The sequence below is a fragment of the Cupressus sempervirens genome, chromosome 10 (assembly GCF_028749045.1).
Source record: "Cupressus sempervirens isolate cs-2001-9-10 chromosome 10, ASM2874904v1, whole genome shotgun sequence".
Taxonomy (NCBI): domain Eukaryota; kingdom Viridiplantae; phylum Streptophyta; class Pinopsida; order Cupressales; family Cupressaceae; genus Cupressus; species Cupressus sempervirens.
In genome coordinates this window covers 494,589,852-494,614,564 of record NC_143127.1, presented here as the reverse complement: position 1 = coordinate 494,614,564, position 24,713 = coordinate 494,589,852, and the positions used below count along the sequence as shown (strand labels likewise).

Sequence of the window (24,713 nt, the reverse complement as noted above, 5' to 3'; positions counted from 1 at the left end):
AAATATTTAGAGTACAACGTCCTGGAATGCCATTTTGCAATAAGGTTGGTGACTGTATTAGTTGTGGAATTATAGTATAAAGTCTGGAGACTATTTTCAATATCCTGTGATAGCGGTTACAGATGCAAGACTAAGGTTGGATGACAGAAGAGCAAATTCGGAGCCTCTGGTGAACAAAAGTGGAAAGTAACCTAGCTTATTGCAATAAGAAATTTTGTGCAGCCTCTAGACAGGGTCTACATTATTAGAACTCAGCCAGTTTTGATTAGGTAAATGTTGCAAAAGTAGAACCATCTCTTGAAAATCACGCCGTTGCAATTGGTCAGACCTCATTAGCAAGAAGCTAGCACTCAAATATATAGGAATTCTTTTGTTATCAGAAGACTTCAGTAAATGAAAGACAGGTTGGATGTTTGAATCTTGAATGTTTAAATCATTCTTGGATTTGGAACCGATTGACAAATTCTAGGTGGAAGATCTAGACTACAGGTTGTAGATTATTAGATAGACTGTAGACTGAAGATGACTGTAGGAATCTCCAGAGGGTCTAACGGTGACCTCTAGCAGCAACGACAAGGTTAAGCTCTTCTTCCACTGTCGGCATTCTCTAGGTGGAAATCGGCTAGCTTGCACTACAGTGATTCTATTAATCTACAGCATGAGGAAGTTCTATAGGTCTGCGGGTGTATATCAGGTGAGCGGTCTGACTGGCAATAGCAAGGGCTACGTGAATATTGGAGGCAGGTCTAGTTGGCAACCCAATAGCCATGGGAGCATTGGAAATTGATACCAAAAGAAATTTATACAAGAACGGAAGCCATCTGGAGAGAGTCCAAAATTTTGCAAGACACATACGACAATGATATGTTCAATTGCCAACATCCGACTCTAGAGTTGCGTTAGAATCCTGAAGGTAGAAGGTTTGGGAATTGTTGGATTCATTTTATAAACCATTCGTCCGTTTCGTGTTTTGAAGGAATAAATATTTGTCGACGACTATTATGGGTGTTGCGACTCTTCATTTTGATATGTCGTGAACAACAAATTTGGTCTAGTGTTACGTGGGAGGAACGGTTAAATATGTGGAAGTAATCACACCTACACAAAAGCCCTATTTCTGCATGCCGGGAGTGGTCAAATATAGACATGTTCCATAACTCTTGAAATAAGTGGTTGGTAATTGCATGAAGTTAAATAATGCCCCTACAATAACATTAGAGTCATAGAGGATAAGGGAGTAACTAGTGTCAAGTAGACAACTTCTTGAATATTTTGTCAGTGTTTGGTGGTTGTTATGTTTTCTACTAAAATAGATGGCCAAGCATTAGACTATGTGACAGATGGAAAAGAATATTGGAAACGAATAGCATGTTTTCAAGGAGTGGAAGTGTTACCTGCTAAAAGAGACAAGATATGAGTGAAAATGAAACAGGTCGAGAGTTCTTGAATATGAGACTAATTTTCTTACCACTAGAAGTGTAAGAAAAAGAGGTTTGGAAGGCTACTGATACTTATTATTATTGTGAGCATCGCTTCTTTATGAGCAAAATGCGTGTGCTAATACTTCACCAAAGAAGCTTCTTGCCTCAGACTCTCATCTTCGACCTGACCGTTATGCAATAGAAAAAGGAGATTGAAGATTTGCGTGCAAAGTTGCAAGGATCTCATTCAGAGCATATGCTAGAAGAAATATTGCACTTGTGTAACACATTGTTGCAAAGTGAATTAGAGAGGGAGCGCATTGCTTTAAAGTTACAGGATGCTAAAGAAAAGAGGTTTAAAAGTCATAGAAAAATTGAAATAAACAAAGATAATGTGGATAAAAGGTTTGTAGCTACTCACTCTAAGCATTTGGATAAAGGTAACAAGTCATAAGGATGTCAAATGGGCAAGATATTCAAAAAGGAAGCTTATACAATGAACAAGGTTGGAATGAGCTCAAAATATATGAAGCACAATATGAGGCAAACTTGAAAAAAGAACAAGGTCTAAATAAGACAGGCTATGAAGGTGGGTTAGTCAATGCAGAAAATGGCGATAATATTGTAGAAGATACTGTGCGAAAATTGTCTTCAATTGGTGGAAGAGATGGGCATTCTTCACAGATACAAAATTCAAAGCAATCTTCCATGGAGAAGGATTAGTATCCTCATCATGTGCCAGGGATGGAGAAGGATCATCATCAAGATTATAATGGAGAAAACATCCTCAAAACTTTAAAAAGTTCATATAATTCGGAAGTTGGTAATAACAACTTTTCTGTGGCTAAAAACATGTTTTTAAAAAAATTAGATGATGGAAATTACGAAGAGAGGCTGGAGAACAATTTTGACAAAGATTTAGAGTTCAAACCAGCTAGGCACGCTAGCCCAAGCAAGTCCCAAAAAACTAAGCTGATGCAGACTTCATCTGATTGCTATGGGGAAAAGCAAGAATTTCAGAATTACTCCAAGAGACATATAAATACAAGAAGTTTGTCACCAAGAAGTAATACTAATGTAAAGAAAGTTGGAGATGGCAGCATAGAAGTTGATGAACATAGATGGTGTAGTCCGAAACACAAAGACACAAAAAGAGATATAGAAAGAGTTGACTACTCTGGACTGTGGGTGCCACAATCAACAAATATAAGAACAGAAATACTCAACGTTTACAAGGAGTGTCAAAAACTTCCTACCCGAATTCAGAATGATTTATCATTCAGTGATTACTTGGATCTTCATCTAGAGCAGCAAAATAAGACAAATATGGCAAAAAGAAAGTACTTTGAATTGGTTCACGATCTCCTTGAAAAAGACCAGTGCAAAAATTTGTATGAAGAATTTCTAGCAAGTCAAAATCTTCTAATAAAGGGTCTTGAAAAAGAAGAATAGTCAACTACCATTGATTTGTAACCTTCTCGCCATCACGTAGAAAATGTTACACAAGGTGTAACTTTCTACATTGGTGATTTGGAGGTTAGCTTTGAGAAGCAGGTTGATGATGTCAATTGCACACAAAGTAATAGCAGATTAGAATCCTTGTATGATGAAACATGTATTTCTTATGCCCATGACATAAAATTAGACAAACATACCGAGATGACACTGCAAAACGATGAACTACTTCAAAATGACAATCATGAAATGCATACCTTACAAAACTAGTTGAAGGTTAATGAAGATAGAGTTGTGGAATCTATAGTACATTATGACAGCACTCACAAGATGGTTGAGGATCTCTACAGGAAGGCACAAAGGGAAGAAAAAAGAGATTGGCCTGTTGCTGATCTGTAGGTGGTCACAATAGCCTTTGAATCTATGAAGTCAGATTACTTAGGTTTGCTTTCCAACAGGGATTATACTCTTAAGGTTGTTGGATCCTATATCGACCAATTGAATAAAGAAAGGAATGAGATTAAGGAGCTCAACAAAGAGCTTAAGTATGTTTGTGAGGCATTGGTTGACACTCAGTTTTCTCTTCAGGAAGCCGAAAATCAAATTCGGAGCACAAATCATTTTAGGGAACATGAGGATAAAGAGAGGCAAGAATTTTTCCTAGAGGTAATTGATGAACTTGATAGTATTCAGCAGACGTACGATTTGGATAGTTGCCCCAAGTGACCAAGTTCCCAAACATTAGATCACATTTAGCTTATAGACAACCCCTTGTTTGAGGTAGCTGTTTGGATTTCCGATAACCCACTTTTTGAGGTAGAGGATAGAGTTCCTCTTGATTTCTAGGAAGAGGATGACCTTGACTTCAGAGATTTGGATCAAGCTACAGTTCTTAACAACGAACCTTGGTCACAGGATTCGTGTGGTGAAGTGACTACTGCTGCCCCTCTTTCATACACCCTTTACTATTACAATAATAGATAAGACGTTTATTATTAGTTAATGGTTATCTTGTAAATATCTTTAGCTTTAGTTTGCTTTCGTTTTTTGCTTTCTCTGGAATAGAATGTTTCTATTATTTACGATCGTTTCCTAAGGAAACATCGTCTCTTCCTTTTGTATAAATTGACCTTTCGGTCTCTGTTATTAATAAGCAAGTATTTACCAATTACCTCGTAATATGGTATCAGAGCTAAATACTTAAAAATTTTCGGAAAAATTTATAATTTCTTCTTGAAATTATTTGTTTAAATTTTTCCAAAATTATTTCAGCTAATTTCTCCAAAACCCACCTAGGGTTTTTCTGCTTGGAGAAATTCTCGAATTACAGGTCTGCAAATCGCATGGAAATCGTGGCCATTTTTTGGAGACTCGCGTTTTTGGGGTGAAAATCTGCATGTTTCTATATCAAATCTTCATGCTCTTAGCCGTCTCAGTCTGTCATCGTGCTCTGGGAAGCAGATTCAACCATTTTTCATCAAGAAATCTGAAGTTTTTTCAAGTTTTTTTCAACTAGGGCCTTTTTTTTTTCGAAACCCTAATTTTTGGGGTCGAAATTTTTTTTTGTTTGCAGATTTTTGAGGGGTTTTTCGAGAGCTCAACTGGGTTGTCGTCCGTTTTTTTTGGGTGCCTCGATTTTTGTGCCTCGATTTTCGAGCTAGTGGATTCAAAAAATGACAGCAAATTCCTTCTGGGTTTTTCGAGCTCTCTTCTGGGTCATTTTCTGATTCTTCTGGGTCTTCCGTATTTTTGCCTCGAAGAACATGCCTTCACAGATTTTCACAGTTTTTCATTGAAAAACGTGGCATGGCATCTCTGACAAATATTCTGCTCGAGCATAATTCCAAATTCAATGGTCACAATTATGGAACCTGGAAGCAACGCATAATTGCAATCTTCGAATATCGAAACACTGATCAACTTGTTCTGGGTGTTACGCAGCGTCCGACTTCTCCAGGTCCGGATCAAGATACATGGGATCTGAATAATCGAGAGGCAGTAATGCTTCTCAACCTATCCGTAGCTGATGACCAGCTTTCTCAGATTCCATCCGGCAAGACAGCGGCCGAAATCTGGACACATCTAAAAGGTCTTCATGAGACTTCCGACGAGAGCAGAGCCTTCTTTCTGAAAAACACTCTGTTTTCTATTGTCATGGATGAGCGCACCTCGCTCCAGGCACACCTGAATCGGATTCAGGAAATCCGTGATCAATTACTTGCCATCGGTCGCAAGATGGAGGAAGAGGATATTGTGGTAATCTCTCTTCGGAGTTTACCAAATTCCTATGAGCATTTTATCAAGACTCTCAACATCACATCTACTGGTGTTGATCTAAAGTTCACTAATCTCTGCACCCTGCTACTTCAGCAAGATCGGTGGAAACAACAGTTCGGTAGCAGCTCCAGTTCCACCTCCACTGAGCAAGCCTTTGCTGCGAAATCCTTTCAGAAGGATAAGGGCAAGTTTCAACAACCATCTCAGCAGAAGTCTTCTGCTCCAGCATCCGATGGTACCAAAAAGAAGAACATTCAATGCAACTATTGCCACAAGTATGGTCACATGAAAGTTGCATGTCGAAAACGCTTAGCTGCCCAGTCTAAGCAATCAGGTTCGCAACCCAAAGCGAACAGTGCAGAGCACACTGAGCAGGCGGAATCTGCCTTTTATGCCTTCATGGCTAAAAGACCCGCAGATCATGTACAGTCATCTGCCTGGTACATTGATTCAGGTGCCTCTTGACATTTCACTCACCGCAGAGACTGGTTTACTGACTACCAGCCTTATTCAGATTTTGTTATCTTTGGTGGTGGAGAAGAGTACACGGTTGTTGGTAAAGGCAACATTCAAATTCAGTCTGTTGGGAGGAAGCTCATATTCCTTGATGTGTACTACGTTCCAGGGATGGAACTAAATCTACTCTCGGTCAGTCAGTTGCTGCGACATTCTCCACACTTGGCAGTCACCTTCAGTTCACATCAGTGCACCATCACTGATCGGGCGACTAAGTCTATTGTTGCAGTTGGTCTTGAGGATCATGGTCTTTTCAGACTTACTGATTCTAGTGATTCTTAGGACTTAGCTATGGCTGCTCGGCGATCTTCCATCAGCACACTTTGGCATCAGCGATATGAGCACTTAAATATGCATTATCTCTCACAACTTGCTCGAGATGAGCTTGTTCTTGGTTTGCCAGAGGTTCAAACCCAACACCTTGGAGTTTGTGACGCATGTCAGGCTGGGAAGCAACATCGCACACCTTTCCCCAGTGGCGATTCTTGGCGAGCTTCTCAAGTACTTCAGCTTGTTCATGCTGATATCTGCGGCCCTATGGCCACTCCTTCTGTTCTTGGATACAGGTATTTTCTGTTGTTTGTAGATAATTTCAGTAGAAAAATGTGGGTGTATTTCCTTAAAAAGAAATCCGATGCATTTATTGTATTTCAGAAGTTTAAACCCTTAGTTGAAAAAGAGTCTGGGAAATCTATTATTACTCTTAGATCAGACAATGGGGGGGAATTTTGTTCTAATGTTTTCTCCAGCTTCTTGAATACACATGGCATCCAACGCCAGTTCACCACACCCCACACGCCACAACAGAACAGTGTAGTTGAACGTCGGAACAGGACAATCACCGAGATGGCTCGTTCCATGCTCGAACACAAACATGTTCCGAAGCGTTTTTGGGCAGAAGCAATTAACACTGCAGTTTATCTATTGAACCGGTCACCCACAGTGGCGGTCAAAGGTAAAACTTCGGAAGAGGCCTGGTCAAGTCGCAAGCCCAGAATCAGTCACCTGAAGGTTTTTGGCTCTCTTGCTTTTGTTTGGATCCCTGATGCTTCACGCACCAAGTTGGATGCCAAGAGTCAGAAACTGATGCTTGCTGGATATAGCAGTCTTCACAAAGCCTACCGCCTTATTGATGTTGAGACATCTCGTCTCATATACAGCCACGATGTAGTCTTTGATGAGCAGCGAGGACCATTCATGCCTGTTTCTCCTGTTCCTGATCCAGCAGTCTAGCCTATGCAGGTTCATGATTTGGGAGTTCGGCTTCCATTAGGTCCACCTGATGGGAGGGCTCCAGTAGCTCCTACAGCTCCAGTCCTGCCAGTGATACCTGTACAGCCACCTCCGGCTTCTCCTGCAGGATCATCTCGTTTTGAAGATGCTTCACCTGAGTTTGATCCAGATTCTTCTGATCAGGATCTTGCTGATCAAGCATCTCCTAGTACTACTGTTGGTCATTCTCCTCTCCGGCCTAAGTGGTGGGCTAAGACGCTGATCTTCATGATGATGAGCTCATTGATGGGAGAACTACTCGAAAAAAGAGCAAAACTATAGATTCTGTTAACTTTGCTCTTATGGCCAACATTCACAGTGTGTTTGAACCTCAAACATATTCCAAGGCTAAAGGAATTCCAGAGTGAGAACAGGCCATGCAATCTTAACACCAGAGCCTGCTGAAGAACAACACTTGGGTCCTTTTTGATCTTCCCCCAGGGAAGAAACCCATTAGCTGCAAATGGGTCTACAAAATCAAATACAAATCAGATGGTACTTTGGATAAGTACAAAGCTCGTTTAGTGGCAAAGGGCTTTTCTCAGCGTCAGGGCATTGATTATGAGGAGACCTTTGCTCCTACTACAAAGATGAGCACCATCAGATTAGTCTTAGCCATGGCAGCACAGTTTGGCTGGAAGGTCCATCAGATGGACGTAAAGAGTGCTTTCCTGAATGGTGATCTCCATGAAGAGGTCTACATGACGCAGCCTCCTGGTTTCAAGGTTGCTGGTAAAGACCATCAGGTTCTCAGATTGGTAAAAGCTCTCTATGGTTTGAAGCAAGCCCCTCGGGCATGGTACATCAAGATTGATACGTACCTCAGTGATCAAAGCTTCAAGAGGAGTTCTTCAGACTCAAATCTGTACATCAAGACTACTGACAGTGACATCATCCTTCTGGTTATCTATGTGGATGATCTGATCATCACTGGCAGTTCGACATCTTTGATTCAGGGAATCAAACAACACTTATGCCAGTCTTTTGATATGACTGACCTTGGGCTCATGCATTATTGCTTAGGTGTTGAAGTTTGGCAACAGTCTTCTAGTATATTCATCTCTCAGTCCAAATATGCCAGAGCCTTGTTAGACAAATTCCGAATGCAGGATTGCAAACCTGCATCTACACCTATGGAGAAAGGTCTCAAGTTATCAGCCAAGTCTGATTCTCCTTCCGTTGATGATACTACGTATAGGCAACTAGTAGGCAGCCTCATCTACCTATCTGCTACTAGGCCTGATATCAGCTTCGCAGTAAGCTATATTTCACGCTTTATGACAGCTCCTAAGGCTGATCACTGGATGGCAACAAAGCGTGTGCTTCGTTATGTGAAGGGCACTTCTGATTATGGACTTCTATATTCTCGGAGTTCTAATCCTAAACTCAGTGGGTTCACAGATTCAGATTGGGCAGACTCTGTTGATGATAAAAAGTCAACATCTGGATATGTGTTCGGTTTGGGATCCGGTGCAGTCACATGGACCAGCAAGAAGCAGCAGGCAGTTTCTCTCTCTTCTACAGAGGCTGAATACAGAGGGACTGTTAAGGCAGGATGTGAAGCTGTCTGACTTCGTCGGATGCTTGGGGATATGCAGATGTCACCAGCAGGACCGACTACTCTGTTTGTTGATAACGAAGGCGTTATCAAGTTAGCACGGAATCCAGTCTTCCATGAACGAACCAAGCATGTGGATGTTCATTGTCATTACATACGACAGCTGGTTGAAGACGGGACTATAGATCTGCAATATGTTCCTACCTCAGATCAGACTGCAAACATTTTCACCAAGCCTCTTGGTCCTGATAAATTTGTCAAATTCAGAGGACAGCTTGGTGTGTTAGATAGATTAACCATTAAGGGAGGGTATTACAATAATAGATAAGACGTCTATTATTAGTTAATGGTTATCTTGTAAATATCTTTAGCTTTAGTTTGCTTTCGTTTTTTGCTTTCTCTGGAATAGAATGTTTCTATTCTTTACGATCGTTTCCTAAGGAAACATCGTCTCTTCCTTTTGTATAAATTGACCTTTCGGTCTCTGTTATTAATAAGCAAGTATTTACCAATTACCTCGTAATATTTACATGGTTTTGAATTCTAACTTACATATAGGTTGTATGGATTTCTTACTTCAGTAGTTAAACAAGTCCTGGTGGAGCATTGAGGAGAGTTATGTGTTGATCATAGGGAATGCTTTTCCAACTTCATTCTTTTTCATGACTCCTATGTATTTAGGGATTCTTCTGAGTGATGATGGCAGTATTATCTTTTATGCGCCCTTGGTGTGGATTTCAGCTTTTGGGCAGCTCGTTTCCTACATCATCTATTTAGGACGGGTCGTCAAAACCTACTAGGGTATACATAGCTTTTAAATACATTTTTATCTCATCATATCAGCTGGTTATACCATTAGTGTTTGGGATCCAGGTGTTGGCCGTATGTATCTATGGCTTGTTAAGAGTTGGATCACAGTTCCACTCAGTTTGAGGTTGGATACGATAACATTTAGAGTTTTATAGCACTTAGGTGTAGTGACATTACTTGGATTAACATGGGATCCAAGGATCTGGTTGATGGATGGATTGCAGTTTGACACTTTGCTTCACAGTATGACAGCACTTGTTCTCAGATTGGGCTACAGAGCTACCTATAGATTTATATGGGATCCTGGTATTAATTGCTTGAGTACAAGCAATTTTGAGGAGTGAAGATTTGTAATGTCCCTTTCTGGGACATTAGAAATAACAAAGGACCCATTCATATGATATTAAAATTGACTAGGAAAACATAGACTCTTATTATAAAAGGTCAATTTAATATTCAAAGGGGGGCTAAAGATGACAAGGCGAGATAAGATGAAAAGTTGGGAAAGAAGTCGAAGAGTCACAACTGTGAGGATAAAAGGAGAAGAGACTCTTGCATTTGGGCATGCTTGATTTATGATTCAGTTTCAGTTTCCTCTCTTGTTAGAGTTATTCAGAAAGCTTCAGCTTTCAGCTAGTATGAGAACGTAACCCCTCGTGTCAGCAGACAGTAGATGCAAATCCATTGTCCTTGGAGGCATCACATCAGGTGTCTCACATGTGCTTACAGGTTCTTTTCTTAAGTTTTCCAATCTAACTGTAAAGTTGTATTTAGGATTGGATTTTTAATGTTGGTTATTGTATTGCTGTTGTATAATGCAATAACATAATTTAAGGAGATTGTATGAGAGTTTATTATTTTAATATTGTTGGTTTGTAACACATTTTATATGCTTGAATCTTGAATACTATTATGAGAAGAAATGGTTTATTATCTATTGTAGAATCTATGGTTTCTATTGTTGTGTTGTGATACATCTCCCTATCTTTAAGTCTGAATATATTGACTGAAAAGAAAATAGAGTAAATATCCGGTTTGGGATATTTCAAATGCTGAAACCCTTCAGAAGTTCACAAAGCCATAAAATGCAAATGTCAAGAGATATAGATGATAGACGCTGCTACAACAATATAAATTGCAGCATTTATATTAGTTTCAAATGGCACTATTCCTTGTGAAATTTCACAAAGAATTCCAACATCAATGATGAGCCATCCAACTTCTAATTGCACCAGTATAAAATGACTAAATCACAGCAAAAAACTACCTCCAGTTTCAGATGGAATCACAGATCGGTAAAATGCACAATTCATTGGCAACGAATTCCAACTCAAAGTGCAGAAAATAATGAGGGGAATTCACAATCCTATCACAGCTCTAAACTCTCACATAAACTTCATCAAAATTAACAAATGCATAAAGATAACACAATGAATGAATTCATCTCAAGAGCCTTGCTTTTATAAACTTTCAATCCAAAAAGCTTCTCTTTCACACATTTTACTTAAAAGGCTTCATGCATACACTTTTCACTTAAAGGATTCATGCTCACACTTTTCACTTAAACTATGATTTTGCATTTGGAAGCATATTCAACTTTTAAATATAATAACTCCTTTATAATTCAATGGCTAGAGTCTTCTTGTGCACAGTTTTCACTAAAGAGTCTTCTTGTGCACAGTTTTCACTAAAGAGCCTTCTTCAACACACCATTCAATTAGAACAATAAACCTATAAAATTATTTAGTGCAGTCAAACTTAATTAATAACCTTCGTTATGCTCTTACTGTCAAAGCTCTATAAACAAATTGAGATAGTCTGACCCAAGACATTACCACTGTGCACTGCTATAAATAGTAACCAACTCTCATGACTTACTATAAATAGTAAGTCACACCAAAAGAGAACCTCAAATCCAAGTGTTGGCTCACACAGGTCATGATGATGAATCGACATACACACACTCCTAGGCCCTGCTAAATGGGGGGGCTTACATTTTTCGCTGACATTGCAAATTACAAATACATTTTTCCTTTTAAAATAAATTGTTTCTACACTAGACAGGCTTTATAACTGATGTTGCAAGTTGTTATGATGAAAGCTTATGATGAAAATGTGTCTACAAATCATAGACATCATTAATCAAGTCATGATGGGTTTTTAAACAACGTTTGCAAGCATAAAAAGGCTTTATAATAGTCATGATGGGCTTTGGATGCGATATCCCAATTCTGACATAAGATATAATAAATAATAATAAAATTAAAATATAAAAAAATAATAAATATAAATGGGTAAGATAATAATCAACCAACATTGATTATCAGTCTATCGTTACAAACATTGATTAATGCATACTAGTTAATATCTATTAGGAGCTAATATGATGGCCTTAATTCTAACAATTGTTACCCCTGTTGGTTCCCAAAACCACAAATTGGAAATTGAAGAGCTTGCCAATTCTCTAATAGAATTCCACAATCAGTTCTGGCCAACGAACAAGAATTACTTCAATTCCCCTGCACTTTAGGCTTCGCTACATCTAGGTGGGTAAACCTGATCACTTGATCCGAAGCTTTTCTATAGCAAATCTAGGTTTTGTGAGTTCTTTGGTTGGCAAGGTCTTCAAACTCGATCGAAATGAAATTGAATGTTGAGTGTTTGAATTGAATGAATGTTTTGTATAATATTTGTCAATAATAGATTTGATGCTTGTAAAAGGAAGATATAGATTTTCCGACTTCAAATATAAATTCAATAATACTTCAATGATTCAAAGGACCAATGCCTTTGTTTATTTAGGCAACAAAGTCAACTACAAGGATTATTACGTACAACTTTATAAAGTTCTATGCACTATCAACAATTTAACGATCAAGATGTGATAGATCAAATATATATGCAATCTAAAATGAGTCCACATTGAACTTTAACTCCTATAGTAGGGAGACAAATCAGAGACAAATACGAAAACAATTCGATATTTCACTATATCTATGATGATCACATTTAAGATGCCAAATGACCGTGTCCATTTTTCTGGCATTTAAATTGTTTACAGAAATTAAAAATGATTATAAAGGACGAATCCAAATGCAATTTAATTCTCTATGCCTTAAATATAAACAAAAGGCTTTTTATTTATCATTAAAATATTATATTTGAATTTTGTACTACAAAGCCATATTTTTGCTCCTTATTCCTCCTTACAAGTGAAAGTAAAATACTTTCTCTTCCAATGCTTTTTTCGAATATATCTTTTGAGAAATAAAGTATCTCTCATTTATACCTTTCATTTTGTATAGGCGTGACTTTTCAAGTTAAAATTTATAGATTAATCACATCTCTTCTTTTAATCAAACTTCTTCCCAACCTAATTGTATCTTCAAACACTAAAATATTTTGAATAAATGTTTTCTCTTTCATTTATTACTTTCCTCTTTAGCGTCAAATCTGAATCTTTAATTTGTAATGTTAAGTTAAATTTACAATTCTATGTCATTGGGCAAATACCTTGCCATATAAGATTTGCTCCTCTACTCCAATTTCTCCTCTGCATTCAGAAATTCTAATTACTCAATTGCAGGCAAAGTTGTCAAGTCTACCACATGTTTCATGACTCCCCGATACAACAAAAACACTAGCAGGAGTAAGGCACAAGAATTTTATAGAAGTCATTTTCTTGTCTGGCTCATCATATCGCACACTCACAGGTTTTAATCTCTCTACATATATCGTGACGACATATAGTAGTTGACTCACTGAGCAATCTCTGTAGCATTCTACCATGTCACTCTGTATACCCTCAATCACTGAAAACTTATCGCTGCTTTGGAAAGTTTCATGTTATGCAATACATGTTTATATTGATCGTTGTCTAAGATCTTCGAACACAGTTGCATTTCTCCCAAACAGCTGCCACAGAGATTATCATTGTTGTTTTTCTTTCTTCTTCCATAAGATACAATAAACGCTTCATCCTCCAGTCAAGTGGAATCTGCTCATGTTAGGAATGCGCAACTGGAGAAAAATGACCTTGAGCACCAAAGACTTTGTCTCTATCCACCAGTGATGATGCTCGTCTATGGGTCCACCTCTAATCTTCATATCCAGGAAGCCAAATGAAAGCAAGGCGGAGACTATAAATTAGTGGGCATTGGAGCAATTCCAATCCACCGTAGAAGTCTAGTAAGAACAAAAATTCCTTTCAGTATGGCCTGATAAGAATTTGAACAATCCATCATATTGTATGTTGCAGAATAGATGCTCAAAAGCAATATGTAATTTCCAGAATTTTCAGCTTCCAGCTTGAAAAGATAATCTTCCATTAGTTCTCCAGTCTCCACGTTGCAATGAGTTTTTACAAGAAGCAAAATACTGGTCAATCCTCTCCAGAATTACTTTGTATAGACTCAGAGAATGTAAGATTGCCTATATCTGTGCATATCTCAATGCAATTTTCACCAGACTCCTTTCCACCTGCCAAGGATTTCCTTTGTAGCTGCAGTGAACAATTCTGGGGATGAGTCTTTGTCTATGTTTTGTATTTTTACCAATGACTGGCCCAGCAACTGAATGTTGCTTATGCATTTGTACTCTATAAATCACCAGAATTTATCATCAAACTATATTTGCTCCTTGTGGCGGCAAGCTTTATTGTCTTCAAGCTATTCTTTGCTGAAGGTATTGTCTGACTTTAGGTGCAAACCACCAAAGAGTTTCCAGCTTCAGTACACTCCTGTATGGTTCTGATTTCTTGAGACTTCTGATATCATTTTCAGATTTCACAGATATGGTGCAGATCCTGACAACAAACTGCCCCTAGAACATACAGTGTTTCTGTATTGGATACTCATTGTCCTCTGTTTCTGTTCACTTTCAGATGATCTCCCAATTCATGTGCAGTGGGGTCACAAATTTCTTCATATGCAGCAAGATCAGTTTGAGCAACCGATATATAGCTCTTCAATATTATAGAGCTACTATAAATATGCGAAGTAGAAATATTATATTAATCATTTGGTGAGAAGATCATATAAGGTGTTAAAATGGAAGCCTCAAATTTGCAAATATTGTCAACCCCTATGTAGATCATCGACAAAGGTAGCGAATTCATGTGTCTCCATTCTCTTCAGTGAAGTATCAACTCAACCAAAATGCCACTGATATATAATGTGTTAAAAATATCCACTAAGTGATAGAGCCAACTATAGCTGACAGTAATGACACGTGAGCTTGGCATTCAACAATACATCTAGTTGTTATTCGAAATTTCAAACTATATATCCAACCTAATGCCAACCCGTAAGGATGAGCCCGAGTAAATTATGGGCTCCAAAGATATTATATCTTGATATAAGTATTGTTACAATGACGATGATTAGCGACCACAGGGAAGGAGTGATTTGTAGCTGAAGAAATTAATATAGAACTATCAAATTAATTCAACTATTCACCATTGCAAACCAGTAGCCGAACAAATAAGTCTAAATCGATATCCTTGAAGAACAGACATGATACAATAGCAATTGTAGAAAGATATTAAATGGGTGACTATCTCGGAAACCCTGACACCCTATGGTTAGGACTGAACATCAGTGATAAAGATAAAACGGGGGTGAGATGACCAGTTGACATAAGGAAATCAAATATCAACACCTCTTAACTATATTATAAACATTAAAGAAGAAGATCAATTAGTCTAATTGCAAAAGTTGATTGGGCATCACTTATGATAAGAAGATATTGTCGTTTCTAATGTAATGAGTCACAAGTTAGAAGGCATTGAATCATTATTAGCTCTCGACTGAAATTGGCAGCAATTACTGAGGATGTTATTGGTATTTAACCTTAAAGTCATGAGTAAGGAAGTTTGGACTTATCAAGGAGGCGTGAACTTTAAGAAATAGAAATATAAAATGAAGTCTCAAACACATTCAATAGGTCATGATTTAGAGGATCCAAAATTAATGAGTTACAACACTGAATAGAAAGAAACAAAATGATCATTATGAAAAGAAAATGAATTATCTGCAATGTTGGCAAGCATTGTTTAACAGCAGTTAATGTTGTAACATACCAACGAGTAATATTGGTCGACAAAATACTAATCAGAATTATATATATTCATCTGTATAAAATAAATATATTCATAAGAAATTGATAAACTTATATGTATCCAAATCCCATTACTATCAACTTAATGATAAGAAGTTGTAATGTTACCAAGGAGGGGCTTGTATAAATCCAAGCAATGGATTTTTGTCCCAAGATATGGTGGGGATCAGTGACCTTGAGTGCCTTGAGGGCATCATACCAAGAAAGACTTAAGGGCTTAGATTTGTAAAATTTGAGGAAATCCATTGCGAAGTTAGTGTCTAGGCAACTTGGATAACATCTACTCCTTCCCTCTTTAAGTTGAAGTAGTAATAAGGTAGGTATCAATAATAAGAATTTATACAGATAAGTTAAATCTAATAAGATTAATGACTAATCCTATTAGGGAACATTACAATCTAGACCCTAGTTGAGAAATTTAGGTTAAATCAAGTAAAGTCCCAATAGGGGACACTACAAGTGCTATCAGAGCTATGATCCCTCCATCCTACAGGGTAAGAGACTAAACAAGGAATCTTTATGATAAAATAAAAAATGAATTTAACAATGCGTAATATGTGTATACTATGTGCCTTCATGCATCAATCTATATGCTTCGTATCTTCACGCAAAATGTGTTTGCTTTGTGTCTTCACATATTCATGCATATATCTTCAAGAATGTACTTCCAGTGTGATTCTACTTGGTTTATTTGGAATAATAGAATAATTTGAGAGGAGTGTAAATCCTCACAAGATAGATGAATTCCAAGACAGGTAAGGATATGTATTTCCAATGCCTTGAGGAAAAATCCTGAGATGGGTAAGAATATGCAGTCCTAGTGCCTTGAGGAAGCGTACTTGTAGATTGGTGCCAAATGCCCCGTGACATGAAAATTGCCCTCCTCCTCAAGGTTGGCATGTTTAAGAGAGAAGGAATTGGGCTTAAATGTGTTAACAATTAAATTTACTATGAATTATTCATGGTTTCTTAAAATAAATTCAATATAGATGTAATGAGTGATAAACAATGGAAAATTGGCAGCCTCTGAGTAGGGGACATTGTAAATGGTATTTGAGAGAGATAAATCTAAGACATACTATCATACAACTAGGATTTTGGAAAAATTCAATTGACAATAAGATGGCCTAAGATCATCTCTAGAAAATAAGAGAAAACTTGTCTTATGTTAACAAATGTCACAATCAAATAATGAGGAAACATGTAATTGCTTGAGGACAAGCACTTTTAGGGTGGGCAGGAAGTGATATCCCCATTCTAACATAAGACTTAATAAATAGTAATAAAATTAAAAGATAAAAATAATAGTGATAATAAAAAATATAAATGGGTGAAATAATAATCAACCAACGTCAATTATCAGTCTATGGTTACAAATGGTTATTTATACATAATGCCTAATATCTTTTAAGAGTTTATACAATCTCCTTAATTCTGACAGCAGGTACCCCTACGTGGATCATCAACAAGGGTAGGGAATTCATGTCTCCATCCTCTTCATCAAGATATCAACTCAACTAAAATGCAACTGATACATAATGTGTTACAAATATTGACTATACAATAGAGCCAACTATAGCCGACAATAATGAAATGTGGGCTTGGCGTTCAATGACACATCTAGTTGTTATTCGTACTATATATCCAACCTAATGACAACCCGTAAGGATGAGCTTGAGTAAATTATGGGCTCCAAAGATATTATATCTGCATATAAGTATTGCTGCTAGTTATTACAATGATGATGATTAGCAACTATGGAGAAGCAGCACCTGGCAGCAGATTGGTCAACGTTTAGATGAAGAAATTAATATAGAACTATCAACTTAATTCAACTATAGCCAACTGCAATCCGGTAGTCGAAGAAATAAGTCAAAATTGATACCCTTGAAGAAGAGACGATATAATAGAACTTGTAGGAAGATACTAAAAGGGTGATTATCTTGGAAAACCCGATACTCTACGGCTAGGACTCAAAATCAGTAATTAAGATAAAATAGGGGTGAAATGGTCGATTGACATGAGGACTGTTATTAAGGAAATCAATTATTGACATCTATTAACTATATTATAAACAGTAAAGAAGAAGATCCATTAGAATGACCGCAAGAGTTAATTAAGCTTCAATTATGATAAGCAGATATCGCCATTTCTAATATAATGAGGCACGAGTTAGAAGGCTTTGAATGATTATTAGCTCTTGACTAAAATTGCCAGTGATCACTAAGGGTATTACTGGTATTTAACCTTGAAGGGTCATGATTGAGAAAGGCTATCAAGGAGGTGTAACCCCAAGAAATAGAAATATAAAACAAAGTCTCAAAGACATTCAATAGGCCTTGATTTAGAAGATCCAAAAAGAAAAAGGAGTTACATCACTAAATAGAAAGAAACAAAATGATCATTGTCAAAAGGAAATGAAGTATATGCAATGCTGGGAAGCACTATTTAACAACAGTTTATGTTGTAATGAACCAACGAGTAATACTAGTCAATAAAATACTAAATCAGAATTGTATATATTCATCTGTATAAAATAAATATATTCATAACAAATTGATAAACTCATGTATCCAAATCCCATTACTATTGACTTATGAATGGGAAGTTGTAATGTTACCAAGGAAAGGCTTGTATAAATCCAAGCAATGGATCATTGTCTCGAGATAAGGTGGGATTCAATGACCTTGAGCACCTTGTGGGTATCATCCCAAGAAAGGCTTAAGGGCTTGGATCTGTAAACTTTGAGGGAATCCATTGTGAAGTTAGTGACTAGGAAACTTGGATAACATCTACTCCCTCATTAAGTTGAAGTAGTAATAAGGTAGTTATGGATGATAACAATTTGTACAGATAACTTAAATCTAACAATATTGATGACTAATCCTATCAAGGAACACTATAATCCAAACCCTAATTGAAAAATTTCGGTTAAATTAAGTCTCAACAAGGGACATTATACTATAATTGACATTACAAGCTTGGAAATGCTTCTAAACGGCAATGACGGGTTCTTGAACCATGTTTGCAAGCATGGAGATGTTTTAAAATGCAACATCAATTTAATTTAATAATAAAAACAGGGTTTTTAAATGCTATTGCAAGTCAACCTCTCATTACGAACGGGCTTTCACCATGACATTACAAGCATTGGAAGTTATAAATATGCATTAGAAGGAAACACACTTTTTAAATGACATTGCAAGTCTTTTAAACCTTTAAAATAATATACATATTCTGTAGATGGGCTTTTGGTTTCAAAATGCAAGCTTACTTATGTTTGTGAAGTTATAATGAGTTGCAAACAGGCTTTGAAAGCCCACTTACATCATTCAAACTTTTTTTTTAATGAAGACTTGTAATGCCTTAGAAAAATAACGTCTTTATGCAAAGGTGGGTTTTAATTTGTCCTTTACATGCATTTCAAGTTAAGGAGAAGACATGTCATCAAGGTTAAAAAGCCCACTTAAATGTTTAAAAATTCCACTAGGTTTATATGTTTCCTTTCAAAAATGTAATAGTGGACTTTATTTTCCTTAATGCAAGTGATTGATACCCAAGACAAGTTACAATAACTCACAAAAGCCTGTATTTCATGACTTAAAAGGCATTGGTAGACTTTTGATTCCATATCATAAGCTTTTAAACAAAGAACAAGAACCTGCAGTCAGGCTTAAAAACCCCACTTGCAGGCACCTTAATTCAAAAACAGCAAATCTAGAACAAAAAAAATCGAAAACAAAAAACAACCAAGAAAAATCAATCGAAGACTAGAAGGTTACCGAAAATCGAGTACCTACAGTCAGGAAATAAAAACCCATTTTTGCAAGAAAAACAAAGGAAAACTTGACGGAAACCTTCAAAAATAGCATTTGTAGGATGAAAAATATATTCCAATTCAAGGTACAATTGATTGCCTTCGAAAAGCATCTTAAGAATGCCAAACTTTAAGAATTTAGCTACAAATTCATGGAAAATTGTGTAGGGTTGTCCAATTTCACAAATATAAAATTGAGGATAACAATTAGTGTACTCTTATTATTCCAGTTAGTTTTCAGTTTCCTGACATAATCTTTATACTCTGCCTGTACAAGATGAAAGTGTGTTGCACTTACATCCTAACCCCACGTTGATGTCTAAGGCAATGAGCTTAAGAAGTTAGATAGTCAATTGTGATAAGTAGCTCTTTCATTTCTGATAGTAAAAAAATTGTTATCTGTTGTTTCCAACTTAGTTAATTCTTGTATTTCATATCTTAGTTTCGTTCTTTCGTTTTCCACATCATATCACTTAGGTCTTAAACTTTCACTCATCATATTAGTTGTCTTGATATCCTAGTTCAACAAAAGTGCTAGTTGAAGTGTGGTCACACAAGGGTTAGTTCATCCCTTGAGATCTTAATCAGTCTTGAGGTCACTGAATTTTTCCTTCTCCACAAATGTATCAAGGATTCAGAGTCTAAACCAGAGATTATTATGAAAAATATTTAGAAACCTTAATTATGAACAATATTTGGAAAGCTTAAAGGCTCTCTCTACTTACATAACATATTTGTTTTTCTGTCATTTTTGTTATTATACTAGTGTAGTCTTATTATTCTAGTTTGTTTTCAGTTTCCTATTGTAATATTTTTAATCTACCAATACTAGACAAATGTGACTGTGCATATGCCCTAAACCCAAGCTGACGTCCTTGACCCGCATTGGGGTTTGAGGTAATGACCTTGTGGAGTTAGGTTGTTGACTATGACAGTTAGCTCTTTCATTTCTTATAGTTGAAATACTTTTATCCCTTATTGCTACTTGGTTAATTCTTGTATTTTATATCTTACTTAGTTTCATTCTTTTGTTTTCTGCATCATGTCACTTAGTCTTAAACTTTCGTTCATCATATTTGCTATTTTGATCCCCTAGCTCACCAGAATGCTAGTTGAAGTCAGGTGGCACAAGGAGCAGTTCATCCCTTTAGAATATAACTGGTCTTGAGGTTGGTGAATTTCCCCTTTTCATTCTTTTGTTTTCTGCATCACGTCACTTAGTCTTAAACTTTCATTCATCATATTTATTATCTTGATCCCCTAGCTCACCAGAGCTAGTTGAAGTCAGGTGGCACAAGGAGCAGTTCATCCCTTTAGAATATCATCATATTTGTTATCTTGATCCCCTAGCTCACCAGAATGCTAGTTGAAGTCAGGTGGCACAAGGAGCAGTTCATCCCTTTAGAATATAACTGATCCTGAGGTCAGTGAATTTCCCCTTCTCCACAGATGTATTATTGATTCAGAGTCTAAACAAGGGATTATTATAAAAAAATTCAAATACCATAAATAGAAACTCATTTTGAGCACTTGCATTCAAATGCTCAGATTCAAGGATGATAACCCACAGATTTGTATTGATCGAAGGACAAAAACCCTTTTGATCCTGTGCACAAGAGGATGAAACCCCTTTGGCTAGAGGATAAACTCGCCTTGAGATCCTATTAGAGTTTTCGTGGTGGTAGATTTTAGCTAGGTTGAGCTTGGCTATATTGCAAAGGGCCAATAACTATGGGTATGGAGTCCACAATCAATAAAATATTTTTTGCTAATGTCTAATATTTTTATGGTTGTGAGAATGATGAAAGGTCCTTTAATTTCATTGTGTTGGCAAGTTGATTTGAGACGAGCATGAATGAATGTAAGTCAATATCTACAAGCTTGGGTTTATCAGATATGGTGGATGTTTAAATCTGCAGTTTATTTTTGTTTATTAACCCAAAGTAAATTGGGATTAGAGTTATGATGGGAATGAAAAAGTAAATTTGAGGCTTGTAAGGTCATTAAAATATTGAAACTCTAAGAGAATTTGTCTCAAGTATAAGGTATGTTGAAGGTTCTTTGGTTAATTTTTGCTACATAATCAATCATGAGGCAAAACAATCCCACCATGCAAAAGACCTAATCGATAGGTTTTCATACCAATTGATATAACCCTACCGAAATCCTAGATTGGAAAAGCCATATGCAAAAGAGAAGATAAAAGTTAGGAATGATAATACACTCTTCATTAGCACAAGTAACATTTATTCACAAAATTGAGGATGAGTCTTGGCTGGATAACACCAAACAAATGCAAACTGCCCAAAATTTTGACAACCAAGTACACCTTTGTTTTTCTGAGTTATATGCTATTAGAAATAATGCACTGAAGTAAGCCAAGTTCACATGTCGGAATATTTACAATTGTGTACATAATTTCAAGAAAGGAAATTTGTACAAATGTGATTCTAATCGAAATTATACTGCTTCTATGAGATGCAAACTAGCTACTACTAGTCTACATGAAAGGCTGAACTTTGTAAATTACTTGTCATTCTCCTTTTCTTTGAGTACGAATACAAGCATTTTTATTTTTTTAGCTGAATGAATACAAACATTTGATTATTGATAAACTATTCCTCTATAATTAGTAAGCTCTCATTATTTTACAGTGTGAATGTGTGAGGATTTAACATCTTAGATGAGTTTTGTATGAGCAAACCTATGCTATCCTTTTTTTTTTGAGGAGATTTATGAGTGATATGAAGAGGGTGACAAGATTGATTAGGTTGCATGAAGAAATTCCTTGTTGAGGCCAGAATAGAAGCCCCTAAAGTAGTTTGGTGTTACTGTTTACTCCCCCTCCTACATTAGTGGTAGCAGAATTCTATATTGAACCATATCTAATGTAGGGCTTACATATACTATTGCACCTGTGTATTTTACGTGTTTTCTATTTTAATAGTTGCTAGGAGTTACATAAGAGTTGGTAGTGGTCAAACCTTGCTAGAGGTGGCAGGGCCAAGCCCCCATAGTAGTGTCAAGTTGTTAGTGAACGTCTAAGGAAATCTGTTCAAGGTAAGAAATCTGAACCAATTAACTTCTAAAGAATTCTTTGGTCAAGAAAAATCTATATTTGTTTTCCGTTTAATGTTTTTAAAGATACCTCACTTCTAGGGAAAAGTTCATAGGCCTCAAATTTGGTGCAGGCAACGATGAAAAAGATGGAAAATCTCTCACATTTGGAACATCAAGATTAAAAAGCATTGGTATATACAGAAAATCAAGAATTTTTTACTGCAGACACCGGACCAAAAATAGAACTCATGGGTTGCATTTGATGCATTTCATTTGATGGTACCCTTCAACTTACCAATAACACTATTTGAGATGCACTAGTTTGAGGAAAAAGAAGCTCGATAGGTTTCTCCTGTTGATTTATTGTTAGAAATCACCAAATATTGTAAGATGTTAGACCACCAGTCAACCATTTGCAGATTGTCATAACACACCCTATGTATGGAATCTAGTTTTGACAAGAATCAAAAGTATAGCGTAGGAAGATTAATTACAATGTAAGCAATGTAACTAGATCTGCCTTGAACACTTCACCTCTACTGAACCTAGTTCCAGATTGGGTGAAAAGTAAGCATTTCAGGATCAACATCCAATCAACTCTCCCCTGATGCCAAGTTAATTTAGTGTGTCTCCTATATGGCAAAGTCTAATCGAGAGGTGTTTGCTGGACGGTGAATGCATCCCACAATTCTACACAAAAAGCAGAAAAAAGAGGCAGGAAAGCGCAAAAGACCTCCAACCGCTTGCAACATGATGAGTTCGTACCACATTAGTTGGAGTTCTATCTTGAGTTAACGGTCTTCAATAGCACAGAGAAAGCAGAGCACTCGCAGGTTCCGTCATTCTATAACCAGGTACAGATCGATATCAGCAAAGACAGAAAATCCAGCATGCATTCTTAGAAATCATTGCCTTCCCTCTCACTTACAAGAGGAATCCAAAGAACAACCTTGAATATCGTATTCTTTCCCGGTTTCATAATTGTTACTAGGATCCTCCTAGTTCATAGTATTTGTTGCGGAAGATGATGAGTTAATTATGCGAAGTCCTTTGTTTTGGGGGACAGTCTTACCTCTTGTAATGACTCGCATTATCAATTTGGATTCAAATCACATGATCTTGTGCGGCATGATGTAGAGGTGTTGATTATGATGAGCTTTGCGGAAAATAGAAATATTCCAGAGATTAAATCTTGTTCTTTTAACATCTTGGTTTATAGTTATTGTCGTGATGAACAGTATAATTCCACAAATACTCTGTTTTAAAAAGGTGATAATGTAGATATAAACACACAAATTTCTGAACTTTACACGTTAGCAGAGTAATGCGCACCTTGATTACGCTTGGAGCTTCTTATGTATTGTTGATTGAAGGAGGCGAATTGCAAGTTTCCACATCTGCAAAAAAACACTGGCATTCGCTTGAGTTCACCTGGGGCACTCTGACCTGTATAAAAATTTACATTTTTAATCAAAATTTAGATAGGCTCACCCTAAAGATAATCTGTCAAAAGACAAGATGGAGATGGACATGTTTCGAGGTTCTTTATTCTATTCTCAAAGCCAGAAGCGTGCCCTACTCTTCAAATGCCTTCAAAGCTCGCACACATCCTCAATTTGGGACTCGTCTGTAGATCGACAACTGCGTCTGGCAGGCAGTTCCTACGCCACCATTTTATTATTTACAAAAACAAAAAATTGACTACTAATTTGGAGAGATCATAACCTCAACATAATATAATGCAATGTAGTTAGTGCCTAACACATAACGCATAATGGTGGTAGAGGTGTAGATGAGTGAGAATAAGGTTAAATAGTGCTAAATTAACATTGTGAATGCATTAATTTTTGCTTAGGAATACACTTGTGATTTGATAGAATGGCTTATATTTTGTGGTTAAATTCTCGTCTTAGAAATGTACTTGTGATCTGATCGGATGGCTCATATTTTTTTGTTAAGTTCTCATGTTAGATTATTATATCTTTGGGCATTTAAGCCCAAGAATAAGAGGCCAAAGTCCTCAATATGGCACTAAGTACTTAATATCATACTACGATCAATACATATGCTTTAGACAAATTTGCACCTTCTTCATTGATAGCTTAAAATATGTGCAATGAGGAAAGATATCCATACCAATATTTGAATTATAGAACTTGGAGAAGTGATGAACCATTTGGAACATCACATTATATGTTTAAGCATGTTATGCATGCTACTAGAGACCCATAAGTAGTTGGAAAAACTCCCCCAACTATGTATTATTCTCATCTTGATTATCAAATGGAAGTCAGACTATTTTTAATGATTAGATAGAGATAAATAGTAGTATAGAACAATAACAACATAAACATATATGTAGAGGAAAAAATGATAAATAATATAGAGGAGGAAGAGGAAGAGAGATAAA

The 24,713-nt window shown here is 36.6% G+C and overlaps 1 protein-coding gene across 7 annotated transcripts in view; it reads right to left on the bottom strand.

Annotated features, from left to right (window-relative positions):
* Positions 1 to 23,952, bottom strand: part of LOC149534828 (P-loop containing nucleoside triphosphate hydrolases superfamily protein) — a 167,851-nt gene extending 143,899 nt beyond the window's left edge. For all 7 annotated transcript variants that reach the window (XR_016356738.1, XR_016356739.1, XR_016356737.1 and 4 more), the window contains exons 1-2: positions 23,795 to 23,952; positions 23,636 to 23,700 (exon numbers count right to left, since the gene is read on the bottom strand). Coding sequence is in view for 4 of the 7 variants with exons in the window: in XM_089803359.1 (XP_089659485.1) it covers positions 23,636 to 23,700; positions 23,795 to 23,835 (106 nt within the window). In the remaining 3 variants the exon portion in view is untranslated. The remainder of the gene's footprint in view (positions 1 to 23,635; positions 23,701 to 23,794) is intronic.
* Positions 23,953 to 24,713: the final 761 nt, after the last annotated feature.